The 20,541-nt window shown below is 33.2% G+C and overlaps 1 protein-coding gene and 1 pseudogene across 1 annotated transcript; both read left to right on the forward strand.

Moving 5' to 3' along the window:
- The first annotated feature begins 1,788 nt into the window (after positions 1–1,788).
- LOC149520343 (receptor-like protein 7) lies at positions 1,789–7,849 on the forward strand (annotated as a pseudogene).
- A 6,965-nt stretch (positions 7,850–14,814) lies between these two features.
- On the forward strand, positions 14,815–18,688 carry LOC111312074 (receptor like protein 24-like). The gene has a single exon (XM_089762901.1). It carries the CDS (start codon positions 15,165–15,167, stop codon positions 18,540–18,542), a length of 3,378 nt encoding a protein of 1,125 aa, XP_089619027.1. The 5' UTR covers positions 14,815–15,164; the 3' UTR covers positions 18,543–18,688.
- Positions 18,689–20,541: the final 1,853 nt, after the last annotated feature.

Here is a 20,541-nt window from a genome sequence, read left to right on the forward strand (position 1 = left end):
ATTGTAAGCTATATATATTTATGTAGATTAAAAATATTTTATAATATTAGAGGAGAATAAAAAAATTTAAGAATATTAATGATGAGTGTTTATTATATAATTTGTATATTTATAATTTTTTATAATTAATAAATTTTTTTAGCCTTAAACATAAATTAAATAAATTAAATTTCGTTAAATTATTGTCTTTGATTAATTGTTTAGTTTTCTTCTGCATTTAACTATTTAATTAAATGGACGTTTTTTTGCCTCACAACACGTGGGGCTAACGATGGGAAAGGGCCAGAATATGTTTCGATTTTCCACTCTCTATAGACTCTTGTGTATGTGAACCCTGGAAAAAGGGCTTCTAAACAAATTAGTCGTTTCATATTAAATGATAAATAAATAAATGATAACTAAATAAATGTTTTGTCCTCGTCTCCCATTTTTAATGTTGTTTTCTTAATTCTTTTGCTGACCTCCTTTTTATGTTTTAGTTTTTTACTTTATCCATATATTTTCCCTAGTTTTCTTTATGTGATTAAAATTAAGGATATAAATGATATATTAGTACTCACAAATTATTCGAATTTGATTCGAAAAAAATTCGAATTCAATTCGATTATTATCGAGTCGAGTTCGAGTTCGAGTAGCTCGATTTATCGATCGAGTCGAATTTGAGTATTCTTATATCTGACTCGAATAACTCGCGAGCTTAATCGAGCTTTTATATTTAAATATATTTTTATTATTTTAATTAATAAAATATTTCGAGTCCGAGTTCGAATTCGAACATGAATAATCAAACTCTTGTCGAATATACGAATTGAATTTATTTTTACATATTAATCGAACTTAATTGAGCGAGCACGAGTAACTTGAATTCGATCACGAATCGAATTCGAATTTAAAAAATAAATCTCGATTGAGCTCGAATCAAATATCAAGCTCTGAGTTGTGAGTCGAATTCAAGCTCGAACTCAAACTTTTCGACTCGACTCGTTTACACCTCTAATCAGGACGGCGAGGCAAGTTTTCATCCGGCGGCAGTTGTTTCCTCTACAGTATTTACAGACCATTTTTTAATGTGAGATTGCTGTTCAAAGGTCACGTGCTAGTATATTTGATCTCAAATCAAATAAAAACAAAATTTATTAAAAATAAAAATATTTCTAGGAAATCATTATTAGAGTATTTTTGGGGAAGTAAGTTCGATTTTTGTCATAAAAATTACATAATTGAATTTGGACAAAATTTATGTTCCAGATCAATAAGGTCTCAACATCCATGATCCATTAAAACCCAACAGAGACTTGTTGCTTCGTCAATGTTTTTCACCGCATGGTTTCACATTGTCAGTTTTCAACATTTCTCACTTTCAAACAGAAGACTTTGACGACCAGATAGTGTCGAATAGTAGTAGTAATGTCAACATCTTTTTAACAGGTGGCAGTAATTTTATTACAACATTTGTTTAATCCTACGAGAATTTTGTAGCCTGGCTAGCGGAGATGAACCAAACAAGATTCTAAATCCTTTTCTTTCTCTTTCATTTTGTTGAATCCAAGAACCTTTATTTAATTGCATGTCTTCTGGTTGAGTTGTTCCTTTCAATATTTGGTTCTTCTGTTATATTAAAACCAGGATAGTCAGGCCCGGTCACGGCCTGAAAATTTTCACAATTGGTTAATTCTTTTCGCACCATTATGTGCGAAAATGAGTGAAGCCGGAAACTGATAGTATTTGCTTACTTTGATTTTCCCAAAATCCGCTTTAAATTTTGTTTCCCTTGTTTCGAAATAGAATTAATAAAACATTGTGTTTAGATGAGTCGGAAATCAGTAAACACTGAATCATCAATTATTATTGCTAATCAATCAGTAAAAAAATAAAAGCCAAATCCTCAATTCCTCTTGACAACGGTAGAATAAGAAGCCTAATGGGAATGCTGTTGGTCTGCTTATATTAAGTTACGAGTGGCCAGAAGCTTTGCATCGACAAGAATCAAGTCTTCGGTTTGATTTTTCCAAGGTGGCTAGAACTTTCAACATAAGAAGCTACCGGCCTTCAGCCAAAGTGTTCAACAAAATTATACTTCAGAAAAGCCGACCAAAAGACGTGTCTTATACATATAGCTAGAACTAACAACAACACACAAAGTACGCGGTTCACCTTTGACGGAACTTTCTTTGCTCACCATTCCATTCTCTGCCTCTCTCCCTGCTTCTTTCTCTTCTTCTTTCTACTTTCCTCATTCTGCATTTTTGGTTGCCGTCCTTGCCAAAACGTTAGGTCTTTGGTCGGCCACCATTCGATCAGGATATGCCAAAAGCTTATGCTTGTGGCCCTGCATCCTCCTCAACCTACTCCCATTGCTATCTTCTTCATAATTCTTAGTTGTATGGATATCTCTCGTTACCGTTACTAATGAGGATTTCACTCTTTTCATGGGTTTTCTTGAATTCTTTTATAGCAGTTTTCTTTAGCATCAATGTAGTTTGCATTTCTGCCCAATGTTAAAGCGATCAGAGACAGTTGTTGCTCGAATTGAAAAGAAGCCTCAATTCTACTTCATTAGGAAAGCTGGTGAAGTGGTGTCACACCCCGGATTGCTGTTCCTGGGATGGTGTAAGCTGCGATGAAGGTGGTAGGGTTATCGGCCTTGACTTGAGCAACCAATCAATTTCAGGTGCAATTGAGAATTCAAGTAGTCTATTCAGTCTTAAGCATCTGCAGCGACTCGATTTGTCTTACAACAGACTCAGCTCAGCTTTTCCTTCAGGGTTTGACAAGTTTGCAAAATTGAGTTATCTCAATGTGTCAAATGCTGGCTTTAAAGGGCAAATTCCAGCGGAGATTTCAAGCATGACAAGATTGGTTACTCTGGACTTATCGGTAAGTTTATTTCTTAGAAGGCCCTTGAAAGTTGAGAAGCCAAACCTAAAGACGCTCGTTCAAAATCTCACGAGGCTAAGATTTCTCCATCTTGATGGCGTATATATATCAGCAAGAGGAAATGAGTGGTGTCAGGCCTTGTCCTCACTGACCAGTTTGGAAGTGTTGAGCATGTCCAACTGTAATCTTTCAGGACCCATAGATTCTTCCTTTTCGAAGCTTCGGTCTCTCACAGTAATCCCCTTGGACAACAACAACTTGTCTGCTCCACTACCAAAATTCTTTGCAGAAATCCTAAATTTAACTTCCCTTCGTCTTAGTGCCACTAGACGGCATGGAAGACTTCCAGAAGAAATCCTCCAAGCACCTACATTACAGATTCTTGATTTGTCAAAAAACAAATTACTCACAGGTTCGTTTCGAGACTTTTCTCTGAATGCATCTCTTCAGACATTGGTGCTTAGTGACACAAAATTTGGGGGACAAGTACCAGAATCTATTGGTAACCTTGGGCAATTGACAAGGATAGAGCTTGCACGTTGCAATTTCAGTGGACCAACACCAGATTCAATCCTGAAACTTACACACCTTGTCTATCTGGATTTTTCATCTAACAATTTTTCTGGTCCAATGCCATCGTTCTCATCATCAAGAAATCTTACACAGCAAAACCTTGCTCATAATCAGGTAAAGGGCACAATTCAGTCCACTGATTGGTCAGGGATTTCTAAGCTAGTAATCATTGACTTACGAAACAACAAATTCAATGGAGCAATCCCAACAACTTTATTCCGCATTCCTTCACTGCAGAAAATTCTTCTTTCACAAAATCAATTCGGTGGTAACCTCCGGCTTGGTGACCTCCATGGTGAGGCCTCTTTACTAGATACTCTTGATCTTAGTAGCAATAAGTTACAAGGGCCACTTCCAGGGTCTGCATTTGAACTTCAAGGTCTCAAGATACTGTCACTTGCTTCAAACAACTTCAGTGGCTTTATACCACTAAGTGCCATTCAGAATCTAAGAAATCTTTCCAGCCTTGATCTCTCCCATAACCACTTGTCTATTAATGCCAGTGCAACTAGTCCTTCCTTACCTTCCTTCCCCAGCATTACCTCATTGATGTTGGCTTCCTGCAACTTAATGAAATTCCCTAATTTCTTGAAAAATCAGGCTGGATTAGTCTGTCTAGACCTTTCAAACAAAAATATCCATGGGGAAATACCCAATTGGATTTGGGAAACCGGAAGTCTTCTTCACCTAAATCTTTCTTAGGACATTCTTGTAGAATTCCAAGGACCTTTGCAGAATATAACTTCTGCTCTTAGTGTTCTTGACCTTCACAGTAACCAGTTGCAAGGGAAAATTGCATTTTTTCCGCAATATGCCCCTTTCTGGATTACTCAAACAACAATTTCAGCTCCGATTTACCAGCTGAGATTGGTGACTACCACAATTTCGCTTATTGCTTCTCTCTCTTGAGTAATAATTTTCAAGGGAGTATCCCTAGGTCGATATGCAACAGTATATATCTTCAAGTACTTGCTCTGTCTAATAATTCCCTGGGTGGGGGAATTCTTGAATGCTGAGAATATTGACTCAAATCTCGTAAGATATTTATTTAATTTGTTAAAGATTTGTTTGAGATTTGTCAGATATTGTTTGATGGACAAAAAGACTTGTAAAAAAAGAATTCCAAGAGAAAGAAGATTTTTAATAGGTAAATTTGACTTACAGGAGAAGAATTCTAAGAGGAGAGAGATTCTTAATGGGCAAGTTTGTATGGTTATAAATAGGTGAAGTCTCCAGGATTAGGTATGAGAAAAATATGTAAGAGAGTTGTAGGGTTTTGTGGGATAGACACCCCATAAGAGTATTGGGGTTCTACGTCTTATGGGTGTGTATGTTTGTTTATGAGTGGACTAGAGGAGACTGAGAGGGTCCACATAAATATGATGTATGAAAACATATGGGTATGTGTTTGGTTGTGTTGAAAGGGTGCACAAGGGTTTGTGTTTGTGTTTGTTTGGGTTGAGAATACTTCATAGGACTAGAGGAGATTGAGAGTGTCTTATGAGTATTGATTGCTGAGTGAGATTGATGATATGATGTATGTTTGTAATTCTCTACAACTAGTGAATCTTGTTTCTCATCCGTGGATGTAGGTCAGTTGGATCGAACCACGTTAAATTATTGTCTCTTGTGTGTTTGATTTGTTGTTTGATTTCGCTTCTGCTGGTGTGATTGGATTGGAGGTTTTTAGCCAAACAAATGGAATCAGAGCTATGGTGTTTCCCAACAAATGGTATCAGAGCTGTGGTGTTCCCCAACAAGTGGTATCAGAGCTGAAGGTTCAAAACGTGAGAAGAGTTGAAGATTTAAGATGTGGGAAGAGCCGATGGTTCGAGACATGGGAAGAGTTGACAGTTCGAGATATGGGAAGAGCTTGGTTTGAGACATGGGAAGAAGTAAGCTTAGAGGAGCTCAATTCAAAAGAAGAGTTCGAGTTCGAGTTTTGAAGATTGAGGATTGGTTTGTATGAAGCGTGAAGACACAAGAGAAGATGATTGTAAGACTTCCATTGCAGGTGGAGCCAAGCATGTCTAGCAGATGATTAATGGAATTTGAGTCAAGGTGGAGATTGTTGAGAATATTGATTCAAATCCCATAAGAGATTTGTTTGATTTGTTAGAGATTTGTTTGAGATTTGTCAGATATTGCTTGATGGACAAGAAGACTTGCAAAAGAAGAATTCCAAGAGAAAGAAGATTCTTAATAGGCAAGTTTGACTTACAGGAGAAGAATTCTAAAAGGAGAGAGATTCTTAATGGACAAGTTTGTATGGTTATAAATAGGTGAAGTCTCTACAAGATTAGGTATGAGAAAAATATGTAAGAGAGTTGTAGGGTTTTGTGGGATAGACACCCCATAGGAGTATTGGGGTTCTACGTCTTATGGGTGTGTATGTTTGTTTATGAGTGGACTAGAGGAGACTGAGAGGGTCCACATAAATATGATATATGGAAACATATGGGTATGTGTTTGGTTGTGTTGAAAGGGTGCACAAGGGTTTGTGTTTGTGTTTGTTTGGGTTGAGAATACTTCATAGGACTAGAGGAGATTGAGAGTGTCTTATGAGTATTGATTGCTGAGTGAGATTGATGATATGATGTATGTTTGTAATTCTCTACAACTAGTGAATCTTGTTTCTCATCCGTGAATGTGGGTCAGTTGGATCGAACCACGTTAAATTATTGTCTCTTATGTGTTTGATTTATTGTTTGATTTCATTTCCGCTGGTGTGATTGGATTGAAGGTTTTTAACCCAACAAATGATATCAGAGCTGTGGTATTTTTCAACAAATGGTATCAGAGCTGTGGTGTTCCCCAACACTTGACACATTTCAGTTTGTCTCTTGGGGTGCTGAATCTAAGGAGAAACAATCTCAGTGGTGTCATTTCCGATACATTTCCGCAAGACTGTGGGTTACAAACTCTAGATCTAAATCGAAACTTACTGCAAGGAAAGGTTCCAAAATCCTTGGCCAACTGCAAAATGCTGGAGGCCTTAGACCTTGGAAACAATCAGATCAATGATACATTCCCATGTCATTTGAAGAGTATATCCAGGTTGCGTGTCGTTGTTTTACGAGCCAATAAATTTAATGGGAACATTCATTGTCCTGAGAAGAGCCCCTGGCCTATGCTTCAGATTATTGACTTAGCTTCCAACAGTTTTAGTGGTAGATTGCATCAAGAATTCTTGTTGACCTGGAAGGCCATGCAGACTGTCGAAGATGAAGCGCAATCAAAGCTCAAACATCTTCAGTTTGAAATCCTACAACTCAATCCATATTACTATCAGGATGCAATAACAGTTACCATCAAAGGCTTAGAGTTGGAGCTGCTCAAGATCCTAACAGTGTTCACCTCCATTGACATTTCATGCAACAACTTTGAAGGGCCAATACCAGAAGGGATCGGAACATTCAAAGCACTTTATTTCCTTAACCTTTCTCATAATGCTTTCACAGGGTCAATCCCATTATTTTTAGGAAACCTGAGACAACTTGAGTCCTTGGACCTCTCAAGTAACAACTTTCATGGTGAGATCCCTCTCCAGCTGGTAAACCTCAATTTCCTTGCATTTCTAAATGTCTCAAACAATAAGTTACTGGTAAGGATCCCAACGACTACCCAGCTTCAATCATTTTCAGAAGCTTCTTTTGAAAACAATGCTGGATTATGTGGACCTCGTTTAAACACAGAATGGCAATTGCCACCAGCTACTAAAGACAGCTGTTCCGATTGTGGGACTAGGAGCCACATCGACTGGAATTTTATAGCTGCTGAGACAGGTTTTTTTCTTTGGGTTTTGAATTGTCATTACACCACTAATCTTTTGGAAGAGAAGGAGGATATGGTATATTAAGCGCATTGATCGTGCTTTTATCACGCTTCTACCTTGGCTGGTTCTTGAAGTCAGAAAGCAGGGGAGGAGAGCTAACCGGAACAGAGGAGGAGGCTCTAGCAACAATTGCAGGAATTGAGTGAAAAGAATTTAGATATCTCCTTTATTGTATTTTCCAGTTTCTGGCTTCTGTTTCACCTATATGTTTTTTTTTTTGCTGCTTCTCTTTCCACCCTTTGGTTTCCTTGTAAAAGTTTTGTCCTGGTTCTTTTGGAACAAATTGAATTATTCCAAAAGAAATGGGTTGCGTTCGAGCTAAGTTTTGTTCGAGGCTAGCATTCTGTCGGTTTTAGGCAAATAAAAGATGCCTCCACTAGCTGATCATCCTTTCACGATTGCATTAATGACAGAACGCTCATCAGTTGGACAACTTATCCAGTATGACACTTGTGACAGAAGCTAAAAGTTAATCTAATACATGCCTGATAATAATCAGTTTCACCTGTTTGTGTTTTGTTTGAAGGTTTACTACATAATAAAAATGATTACTGATTCCAAGGACTTAGATTGGACCATTCACCAGAACCTTATCGCCTCTCCGCTGTGAAAAACTGACATCTATTTTGCGCTATGTCAAATCCGAAATAACTTTTATTCAGAGAACCCATAATCATAAGATGAAACTTTTGCTTAAAGTGTAGCACAGATTTTTCCTCCACGCGATAAGGGAAGAAGGGCTGATAGATTTCAGAAGGGACATTATTGCAATGGTGGAGTATCAAATTAAACTCTGTTGTAGTAAACACAGAAGTAGTAGTCTCGCTTGTAAATTTTGCATTAGCAAGTAACAGTATTGCTTTTCCAATATATTGTCCTGATTTCCATACGTTACACCTTTCCCGATCAAAATCCTAATTAAACTTTTTTTTTTTCTTTTTTTGGTTTCAAAGGGGGCTAAAGTCCTATTACAAAGGGGAGGGGGAAAGCTTGGTTCAAAATCAAGACTTTATGTTTTCCTAAAAGCTTACGTGACCGCTAGGCCACGAAGCGGAAGACTAATTGAACTTTTTTGTTCCTTAGTTTATTTACTCTAATGCAGTGCAAGAGTAATAAAGATTAGCGAGTGACTTTATCTCGGCACCTCTGACTATTTCAGTATAAGGCTGAAGGAATGCATCTTCCCGATGGCAATGCCATGCTCTCATATCAATGTGCTTTTATATGGTATTTATTTCAGCAAACAACTTACCAGAATTTCAAGCATTTACATATGATTTGCCATGATCTAAATTATTTGAATTGTTAAATTTCTAACACAGCTAGGCAATTCAAAATCTGGATTCATCCATTTTTTAATTTTTAAGGCTATAATTGGGGTTATAATTCGAGATCTTCAGTCTTGAAACCGAGTAACACTAAGCTACCATTTCATTGTTGGTTCATCCTATTTAACTCTTGAATTATCATACCAATACCATGCAGTAGTCCGATAAGGTCATTTAACGGAGGATGTACTCCTCTAATAAGTATAGTCTTAAGCATAGCAAGAAAGAGTGCGAAGTCAATAATTTAAGATATAGCAAGTGCCAAAAGGTCTATGGAATTAATTCAGGGTTCCGCCAAGACGTGGAAAAGCCCAGAAAATGGACTGCTACTCTGATATGGACATTAAACCAACCCTTGTAATAGTGATAGTGGCATGGCTAGCAATTTTCTTCTGCCGTTCCGCTGATCATGCTTGTCTTGCAGAATATATTGCAGCAATCGGTGCCATAATAAAGACGCTTTATCCAAGGACCCATGCAGAATTTATGTTAGTGGGGGCAAAATTATAACATTGTTGAAGAAAACAGCTTAAGATTCAAGAAAACTACAGAACAAAGAGGGGAACATCAAGTTTCACATGTATTTCACCAGAAAGACGGAAGTATTTCACATGTATTAGGACCAGCCAGTCTAGTAGGTGTGAAGAAACGCCGATCTTGGTTGAGCATTAATTCTTAGAAAGGAAGGGCATTTGTTCTCATAGGGCAGTTGAAATATGAACATAGAAGTCATTTTCTTAGAAGACTCCGTGGAACTTTACCGAGCCTCCACTATCTTCCCCATTAAAGAGTCCTTTTCCACCATTAATCTGCCGCTTGAATTTTTTGGTACGATTCTCAACTTTCTTGTATCTGTTATCAATAGCCGTTACAATCCCATCGAAATAATATTCATAAAGTAAATGTTGATAAAAAAAATCTAAAATTAAATCCTATTAAAAATGAAATTAAAAGTTTTTTAATAAAAAATTAAATATATCTAAATAATTTCAAATTCATTACCTTGACTTATAATTTCCCTTTTACAAAAATTTTTAGATTTTAGAATAATTTGAATATTAAAAATGAAAATTAAATCCGAATAAAAATTTTGAAACTACAAATGCACTTTCCTCCCCTCCTTGGCTTGTTCGTTGCATTACTCGTAGGCTTTGCTAACATAATCCAAAATCACATATTTACCCAAAAAAAGAAAAATACACCCAAACCAAATTATGAATTTTTCGGCCGAAAACCAAATTATGAATGGAAAAACATTTAAAGCCGCCACAGAACCTGGTTTGATTTGGAGCATGTAACTCCAAGAGTCCAAGGACTCAAAGTCAAAAAGAACCGTTGTGAACGTAACATCTAAAACCTAACGGGCAATGACACTTGCTCAAATTTATTGGAGGAGGTCCAAACTCCGACGCAACCCTGGAAAATGTGGGGCCGACGATGGGCCTGACCGGGCAGAAAATGTTTACATTTTCCATTATCTCTGAACTCTATGTGAACCCAAGAAAAAGGGGACCCATCTTCAAACAAATTAGTCGTTTCCTTGTCTTATTAAATGATAAACAAATGTTTTGGCCCATTTTTAACATTGTTTACTCACTTCTTTGTGCTTACCTTTTTTTTTTTTTTTTTAACTTTATCCATTTATTTTCGTTAGTTTTCTTTGTGGGGTTAGGATGGCGAGCTAGTGTTCATCTCGCGGCAGCTGTTTCCTCTACAGTAATTAGAGACCATTTTTTAATGCGATGTTACTGTTGAAAAGTCATGTGCTACTATTCTCGATCTCAAATCAAATAAGAACAGAATTTATTAAAAGAAAAATATTTCTAGGAAAGCATTATTATAGACCATTTTTTGAGAAGTAAATTCGATTTTAGTAAAAAAAAAATTAAATAATTGAGTTTGGACAAAATCTATGTTCCACTCTAATAAGGTCTCAAAATCCATGATGAATTAAAACCCAACAGATTTGCGACTTAGTCAATTTTTTTCACCTCATAGTTTCACATTGTTAGTCGAATTTTCAACATTTCTCACTTTCAAACAGAAGAGTGTGACGATCAGATCATGTCGAATTGTCCTAGTAATGTCAACTTTCTTTAATTGCCTGTTTTCTAGTTGAGTTGTTCCTTTCAATATTTGGTTCTTTTGTTATTTTAAAATAGAAATAGTAATATGCTAGTACGTTATTGGGGGTCTAAATTTTTTTTATTTATAGTTAGTAATGTTCTTGATAAATTTAATAAATCAATAATTATAATTTGATTTATAATGTTTTAATAAAAATAATATTAACAAAAATTTATCAATTAATTTATAGGTAATATATATTCATTCTATTAATTTATATAATAAATCAAATTCATATTTTTTCTTTCAAATTTATTTTAACAAATATAGTTCAAATATATTAAAATAAATAATTAAAAACTCAAACTTCAAAAAGGTCAAAAAAAAAAAAAAAAAAAGGAAGAAAAGGAAAGAAAGCAAAATAGGGGTGCCAAGTGGATATATACAGTCAACAATGGCAATGGATCAAATAAGGTGAGTTTATACTTGTCACAACTTTGACTTGACTAGGGATGGTAACCCAATCCATCCTTGACAAATTTTAATCCGATCCATAAAGTCAATTATTATTTTTTTAAAATTAAATTTTAAGTTAGGTCGAATAATAGTAACAAAATATTGAGATTAAGTTTTAAGTCAATCTGTCTTGATATATATAAAAAATATTTTTAATTAATTATTTAATTTTAATTTTATATTTATTTATTTATTTTTATATTTACATTAAAAAATATTTTATTAATTTTATGTCATGTCAGATCGAGTAAAATTTTATATAATGTTGGGTTAGTTTGGGTATTAAAAAAATTTAAAAAAATTTGTTGGATCGGGTTTGGGTATTATAGGCATAAAGTTAAGTGTGGTTTGAAGCAAACAAAAATCCACCCAAATCCATTACCATCTATAGACTTAACATCTTATTATTTTTTTTTACATTTAATCCTTGCCAAACATATATATAGATGTATAACTCGCATTCAATTCAACTTGATAACAAAATTTAATAATATAATATTTATGAAAAATATTATTATTAATATAAATTATGTTTTTAATTATATATAAATATAATATTTTATCAAATTAAGGTATTAAATAATAATTATATTAATATAATACATATATATAAATATAAAATTAAATACATAACATATATTCTTATATATACTTGTGAAGGGGATGAGATGGAACATTCTAAATCCATCTCTGATTTAACTTTGATTTTCAAAAGGGAAAGTTACCCTACACTAAACCAATTTTATTTTAAAATAATTATTTTATTGAGTCGACAAGTCAAAATTCTTTGAAGATGAGTTATTTTACCATTATAACCTTTATTGATCTCATTTCTTACTAAATTTGTCTCATTAAAAAATGTAAAAAAAAAAAAAAAAACCCAAATCAAGATGCTACATTGACACTTTAATTGCTCATTATTTATCTTTAGAAATATAAGTAAGAAATGCTAAAATAGGTAATGAAAAAAAAATTATATATATATATATATATATATATATACAAGCGAAAAAAAAAAACCAAATGAAAGTATCACTTTGGGATGTCAATGGATAGGGTTTGAGGCAAGTATAATATTTTCATCCTTATCTTTGAAATTTTATAATATATCCATCATCGTATCCATACCCAATAGGTATTTTAAATTTATCCTCATTTTATCTTTGTTGATATTTAATGAGTATGGATAATCTCCATACCTATAGTTTTAAAAAAAAATAAAAATCAAAGTTTTTTTTTTAATTTTAATCTTGTATATTTATGTATTTTTTTATAAATATATATATTAATATGAACTTTTAAAATAAAAATATATTAATTTTAATTAATATAAAATAATAATTTATATTATTTAATAAAAAATCTATTTACTAAACATATATAAATATATGTAAGGTATGGAACTAATGCTGTATTACTTATCTCCATCCTCATCCTCATCTCGTACCTGATAAAAATTTAAAATTATACACATATCCATCCTTATAATTTAATATTCATCCCAATTTTGATAAAATATCTGGTTCTCTATTGAATATGGATAAAATTAACATTCCTAATATCATGCTGATACCTCTATTTAAGAATGAGAACATGTCAAGTTCGAGTTGATTTTTGCTCATCCCAAGTCTTAACCATTTTTTAATAATTCAAACCCACTTTGATTTTGACTCGGCATCAAATTATTATTTTTGTATAGCTAATCCCAATCTTATACATAAATTTATAAACCACATCTGACTTCCATTAATCCAAAATTAATTAAATGATTTAAATGTAGTATAATATCCATAAAAAATTTTTAATATAAATTATATCTTATATAAATATAATATTTTTATTAAATTAAGATATTAAATAATAATCTTATTAATATAATATATATATGAATATTAATTAAAATATAAAATAAAAATTATATTTTTATATATATCTTGGATGAGGAAGAACACTTTAAATCTACCTCTAACCATACCTTTATTTTCAAAAAGAAAAACTTGACTTGGTCTTGAATTTTTTTAAAAAAAGTACACCTATTAGACCAAGTAGAATTGAAATTCAAATGATATGCATTGTTTTATCATCTTTATCTATATTAACTTGTTTTTTACAAAATTAATCTAATTAAAATAAGTAAAAAAAAGGAATGACAAAAAAAAAAAAAGAAAAGAAAACCAAATGGAGATACCCCATGAACACTTACATCAGCCTCGTTTTTTTAAAAATTTATTTATAGATTTAAAAAAACAAAACTAAAAAAAAATAAAATTAAAAGAAGCAAAGGATCGAAAAAAAAATTATTAATATTATTTTCTTACAAAATTATTTAATTAAAAAAAAGTACTAAAAGAATTTTTAATAAAAAAAAATCAAATTAATTCCATACAAAAAATAAAAAAATGAAATTAAAAATATTTATTTAATATGAAAAATTAAAAATTAAAAAAAAGATAAAAAGATAAAGAAAATTAAAAAAAAAAAACAACAAATAAAAAAATGAAAAACTTATTAAGTGCTATGTGGCATCCAAATGAGTAAAATTAATAAATAGGATAATTAGGCATGGTCACAACTAAACTTAACACTTTTAGATACGATACGATAATATAATACAAAAATAACACGTAATAAATCGTATATATATTTTTTATAATCGTATTTCATATCTTAATTGTATCGATACTTTAGTACATAATGTTACACGTGTCATGTTTTAAATGTATTATACATTTAAGATATAATTAATTAATTAATTAATCATATTTTAGTCGTGTTATTGTATAAACACGTATAAATAACATGTTTGTAACACGTATAATATTTTATTATATTATCATTTTGATTTAATATTAAATTATTAATTAAATATTTTAATTTTAATCGTATTTAATCATGTTAATTATATATAATTATATTAATTGTGTTGTATTATATCATATTACTCATTTTTAAAATAAATTAAAATATATTTATCATATCACGTGACATGCAACATATGTAATAAATATATCATATTTATGTTTTAATTATTTATATCATTTAAATATTTATATTATATTCGTATTAATTATTCATATCATGTTTAATTCATCTAAGGGCTGAAAATTTTAACAATCGGATAGCTCTTTTCGCACCATTATGTGCGAAAATGAGTGAAGCCTGAAAATAGTATTTGGTTACTTTGACTATCCCAAAATCCGCTTTAAATTTTGTTTCCCCTCTTTCAAAATAGAATTAATAAAAAAAAATGTTAAGATTAGTTGGCAATCATCGAAGACTGAAGCATCAATTATTGAATACTAATCAATCAGTACAAAATAAAAGCCAAATCGTTTCCTCGTGGCAACAGTATTTGACAACATAGCAATTAAATGGTAATATATATTCTTATAAAACATTAAAATTTATGTATTTTATATTATATTTTACATAAAAATTATATGTTATGATTTGTATTAATATAAAAATATAAAATATATCTTTTAATTTATTAAATTAATATAAATTTATTATTAAAATTTTAAATTATATTATTTTTATATTTTATATTATTCATATTATATTATTATGTTACATTGATGAGATGTAATAAAAAACCTAATTGGAACATAGTAGGTCACATTATATTAATTTAAGGGTGGCCAGGAGCTTTGCATCAAAGGCTATCAAGCGTTCGGTTTGATTTCTCCAAGTCGGCGAAAACTTCAAACATAAAGAAGCTACCAGCCTTTAGTCAAAGTCTCCAACAAAATAATGGAAAAGAAAAGCCGACCAAAAAACGCGTCTTATGCATACAACTAAAACTAACAACAACACACAAAGTACGCGGTTTACCTTTGGCGGTTCTTTCTTTGCTCACCATTCGATTCGCTGCCCCTCCCACTCCGTCTTTCCCCTCCTCAACCTACTCCCATTGCTATCTTCTTCATAATTCTTAGTTGTATGGAATACTCTCGTTACCGTTACTAATGAGGATTTCACTCTTTTCATGGATTTTCTTGAATTCTTTTATAGCAGTTTTCATTAGCATCAATGTAGTTTGCGTTTCTGCCCAATGTCAAAGCGATCAGAGACAGTTGTTGCTCAAATTGAAAAGAAGCCTCAATTCTACTTCATTAGGAAAGCTGGTGAAGTGGAATCACACCACGGATTGCTGTTCTTGGGATGGTGTAAGCTGCGATGAAGGTGGTCGGGTTATCGGCCTTAACTTGAGCAACCAATCAATTTCAGGTGCAATTGAGAATTCAAGTAGTCTATTCAGTCTTAAGCATCTGCAGCGACTCGATTTGTCTTACAACAGACTCAGCTCAGCTTTTCCTTCAGGGTTTGACAAGTTTGCAAATTTGAGTTATCTTAATTTGTCAAACGCAGGATTTAAAGGTCAAATTCCAGCTGAGATTTCAAGCATGACAAGGTTGGTTACTCTGGACTTATCTGTAAGTTTATTACTTGGAAGACCCTTGAAACTTGAGAAGCCAAACCTAAAGACGCTCGTTCAAAATCTCCCGAGGCTAAGATTTCTCCATCTTGATGGCGTATATATATCAGCAAGAGGAAATGAGTGGTGTCAGGCCTTGTCCTCACTGACCAGTTTGGAAGTGTTGAGCATGTCCAACTGTAATCTTTCAGGACCTATAGATTCTTCCTTTTCGAAGCTTCGGTCTCTCACAGTAATCCGCTTGGACAACAACAACTTGTCTGCTCCACTTCCAAAATTCTTTGCAGAATTCTTAAATTTAACTTCCCTTCGTCTTACTACTACTAGACTGCGTGGAAGACTCCCAGAAGAAATCCTCCAAGCACCTACATTACAGATTCTTGATTTGTCAAGCAACAAATTGCTCTCAGGTTCGTTTCGAAACTTTTCTCTGAATGCATCTCTTCAGACCTTGGTACTTAGTGACACAAAATTTGGGGGACAAGTACCAGAATCTATTGGTAACCTTGGGCAATTGACAAGGATAGAGCTTGCACGTTGCAATTTCACTGGACCAATACCAGATTCAATCCTGAAACTTACAAACCTTGTCTATCTGGATTTTTCATCCAACAATTTTTCTGGTCCAATGCCATCATTCTCATCATCAAGAAATCTTACACAGCAAAACCTTGCTCATAATCAGTTAAATGGCACAATTCAGTCCACCGATTGGTCAGGGCTTTCTAAGCTAGTAAGTATTGACTTGCGAAACAACAAATTCAGTGGAACAATCCCAACAACTTTATTCCGCATTCCTTCACTGCAGAAAATTCTTCTTTCACAAAATCAATTCGGTGGTAACCTCCGGCTTGGTGACCTCCATGGTGAGGCCTATTTACTAGATACTCTTGATCTTAGTAGCAATAAGTTACAAGGGCCACTTCCGGAGTCTGTATTTGAACTTCAAAGTCTCAAGATACTGTCGCTTGCTTCAAACAACTTCAGTGGCTTTATACCGCTGAGTGCCATTCAGAACCTGAGAAATCTTTCCAGTCTTGATCTCTCCCATAACCGGTTGTCTATTAATGACAGTGCTATTAATCCTTCCTTGCCTTCCTTCCCTTCCTTCCCCAACATTACCACATTGAAGTTGGCTTCTTGCAACTTAATGAAATTCCCTGATTTCTTGAAAGATCAGAATAGATTAGTCTATCTAGACCTTTCAAACAACAATATCCATGGGGAAATACCCAAATGGATTTGGGAAGCCAGAGGTCTTCTTCACCTAAATCTTTCTCAGAACTTTCTTGTAGAATTCGAAGGACCTTTGCAGAATATAACTTCTACTCTTACTGTTCTTGACCTTCATGGCAACCAGTTGCAAGGGAAAATTTCATTTTTTCCGCAAGATGCCACCTATCTGGATTACTCAAACAACAATTTCAGCTCTGATTTACCAGCTGAGATTGGAGACTACCTAAATTTCGCTTATTTCTTCTCTCTCTCAAGTAATAATTTTCAAGGGAGTATCCCCAGTTCAATATGCAACAGTACATATCTTCAAGTACTTGATCTGTCTAATAATTCCCTGAGTGGTGGAATTCCTGAATGCCTGACACATTTCAGTATGTCTCTTGGGGTGCTGAATCTAAGGAGAAACAATCTCAGTGGTGTCATTTCTGATACATTTCCGCAAGACTGTGGGTTGCAAACTCTAGATCTAAATCGAAATTTGCTGCAAGGAAAGGTTCCAAAATCCTTGGCCAACTGCAAAATGCTGGAGGTTTTAGACCTTGGAAACAATCAGATCAATGATACGTTCCCATGTCATTTGAAGAATATATCCAGGTTGCGTGTCCTTGTCTTACGAGCCAATAAATTTAATGGGAACATTCATTGTCCTGAGAAAAGCCCCTGGCCTGTGCTTCAGATTGTTGACTTAGCTTCCAACAGTTTTAGTGGTAGACTGCATTACACATGCTTGTTGACCTGGAAGGCCATGCAGACTGTCGAAGATGAAGCGCAATCAAAGCTCAAACATCTTCAGTTTGAAATCCTACAACTCAATCCATATTACTATAAGGATGCAATAACAGTTACCATGAAAGGCTTAGAGTTGGAGCTGCTCAAGATCCTAACAGTGTTCACCTCCATTGACATTTCATGCAACAACTTTGAAGGGCCAATACCAGAAGTGATCGGATCATTCAAAGCACTTTATGTCCTTAACCTTTCGCATAATGCTTTCACAGGGTCAATCCCATCATTTTTAGGAGACCTGAGACAACTTGAGTCCTTGGACCTCTCAAGTAACAACTTTCATGGTGAGATCCCTTTCCAGCTGGGAAACCTCAATTTCCTTGCATTTCTAAATGTCTCAAACAATAAGCTAGTGGGAATGGTCCCAAAGAGTACCCAGCTTCAATCATTTTCAGAAGCTTCATTTGAGAACAACACAGGTCTATGTGGCCCTCCTCTCAATGTAAAATGTGCAATCGTACCTTCACAGGCACCACATACAGTACCGGAATTTCGAACAACAGATGAACTTGATTGGCAATTCATATTCATTGGAGTGGGGTTTGGTGTAGGAGCAGCGGTATTTGTATTTTGGAAGAGAGCAAGCAAATGGGTAGATGACAATGTTGATAAAATCCTTGCGGCAATCCTTCCAAAGGTGGGTCTGACTTACACACGTCCTGATGATGCAAAGGTTGAGGCAGATGAAAATCTTGAAGAGGACAACACAGAAAATGATGATGAAGAAAGCAAGGAAAAAACTGAAGAATTTCGCGGGAGATATTGTGTGTTTTGCTCCAAACTTGACAAAACCAGGAAGAAGGCAATTCATGACCTAAGTTGTACCTGCTATGATTCACCATCTTTATCTCCTTCTTCTTCCACCTCTTCTTCGTTTTCTCCTTAGACCCTTCATTTTTTGCTTTGTTTGTTTGTTTGTTTGTTTTGTATATAGATACAGAAAGAATCAACCCTGGAAAGGGGGTGATGAGAAATGAACATGTAATTTCTTTAGGATCCAAAGTAAATAATTCAAAGCAACTTTCCTCTTAATATACTCACATTCACAGCTCTTCTTATCCTGCTGATTAACTTCCATCACAAGCAAATGCACAACATGACATAACGCTAATTTTCGTTCAGGAATTTCTCCAAACACGTAAAGACTCGCAGATGATAAAGCTAATCAGAAAATTTAAGCACAATAGAGATCAGAATTTTCAAAACCAGTACCTGAATGCCAATAACACTAACAGGTTTCAGGTTATGCCAATTTGCCATTCTCTTTATGTGCATATATCGAAGGCCATGAATCCGTCTATGCACCTAAAAACAGCGTCCTATTTCCCTTCCGTTGCTTAGTCCGACACCATTCGCGCCTAAAAAACTTTTCTTTGTTCTTGATAGGCCGAACGTTGTCGCTCATGACCCGACAAATGGAATGTTGGGCCTTTTCATGTTCAAATTCAGCTTCAACTTTTGACCCATTAATTTCTATGATATTATGCTGTCCGATTGAGACATTTTTATCAAAGTCCATCGCTGTTTGAAATGTGGGCTAAACTCTAAGAGTTCCATTACAGGACATGTAATAAACAACTTCTCATTGTGACAACAGACTCAACGGAACAACACATTTTCTATTAACAAATTCCAAAATGTTACTTGCCAAAATATATAATATAAAATTATCACTCAAAATCTCTTGAAAAATTTGGATAACTTATTAAGGATGAATGTAACAAAAAAAAAAAAAAAACCTATAATTCCGTTTAGTTGATGCTTGTACTTTTCATTATTTGTTTCTTGTTTTTATTTTATATTTTACTTCACAATTTTTATTAAAAAAAAAGTAAAAAACAAAAAAACAAAAACACTAACCCCTAGTTTTATTTTATTTTCAATTTTTTTTCTTTTCACTTTTTATTAAGGAAACAAAAAATAAAAAGTAAAAATATCAAAAAAAGGAAGCCTGTATAAATCCACTAATAGGTTGTGTAATAAACCTAGTCAGTTATTAAATCATCCATGCATGTCTTAGTTGTCTTTTTTTTTTTTTTAGGTTAAAGGGTTAAAATGTTTTTTAATTATAATTTAATAATTATTTAAGTTTTTATTATTTTATTATGATCAATCAAATTCTTAATTTTTCTATTTCAACTCAATTGTACTTTTAAACGGATGAAATCTAATTACTTTGTAAATTTTAATCAATCAAACCCCTGAATTATAATCAATTAAACCCCTAAAAGAATCTTAGAAAGAGACGGTAAAGAGAAAAAATAGAAAAAAGAAAAAAATTATTTTATTTATTTTTACATATATTAATTATATCATATAATAAATTTTATATTTTATTGATATCAAATGAAATTTTATTTTAGTTGGTAAAAAATTACCCATTTTAACTTCTATAAAAACTTAATTGGATACAAATAGAAGTTTGAGAGACTGATTAATTATAATAAAAAATAAGAATTTGAATAATTTTTTATTATAGTTAGGGGTTTTTTTTTATTATTATTTGTACAAAAGGGTTAAAGTGTGAGAATCTAAAATTTTAATTTCTTAGCTTTACAGGAAATTCTAACCAGTGGGCAAGGGATTTTTTTTTTCTAATTTGACCACCTTTTTTTTTTTTTTTTTCAGCCTCAATATTAAATGGTTTGAGAAAGAAAATACAAAGATACAATTTATAAAAGCACCAAAAAGGGGTTGATTGGACTGGCAAAGCTTGCACTGCCTCCCAAGACCAACAATCTAGACCAAATCAAAAGTAGGCCAATTGGCTTTTATATGTCTACTTGAACAATGGATTTTAAAGATTAACTAATGTAAGGGAAAGTTTATGTGCCAAAAAAATTGTAAGGGAAAGTTTTTCGATAAATCATGAGCACTCCATATTA

The sequence above is a fragment of the Durio zibethinus genome, chromosome 1 (genome assembly GCF_047325235.1).
Source record: "Durio zibethinus cultivar Kanyao isolate XHJ-2024 chromosome 1, ASM4732523v1, whole genome shotgun sequence".
NCBI lineage: Eukaryota > Viridiplantae > Streptophyta > Magnoliopsida > Malvales > Malvaceae > Durio > Durio zibethinus.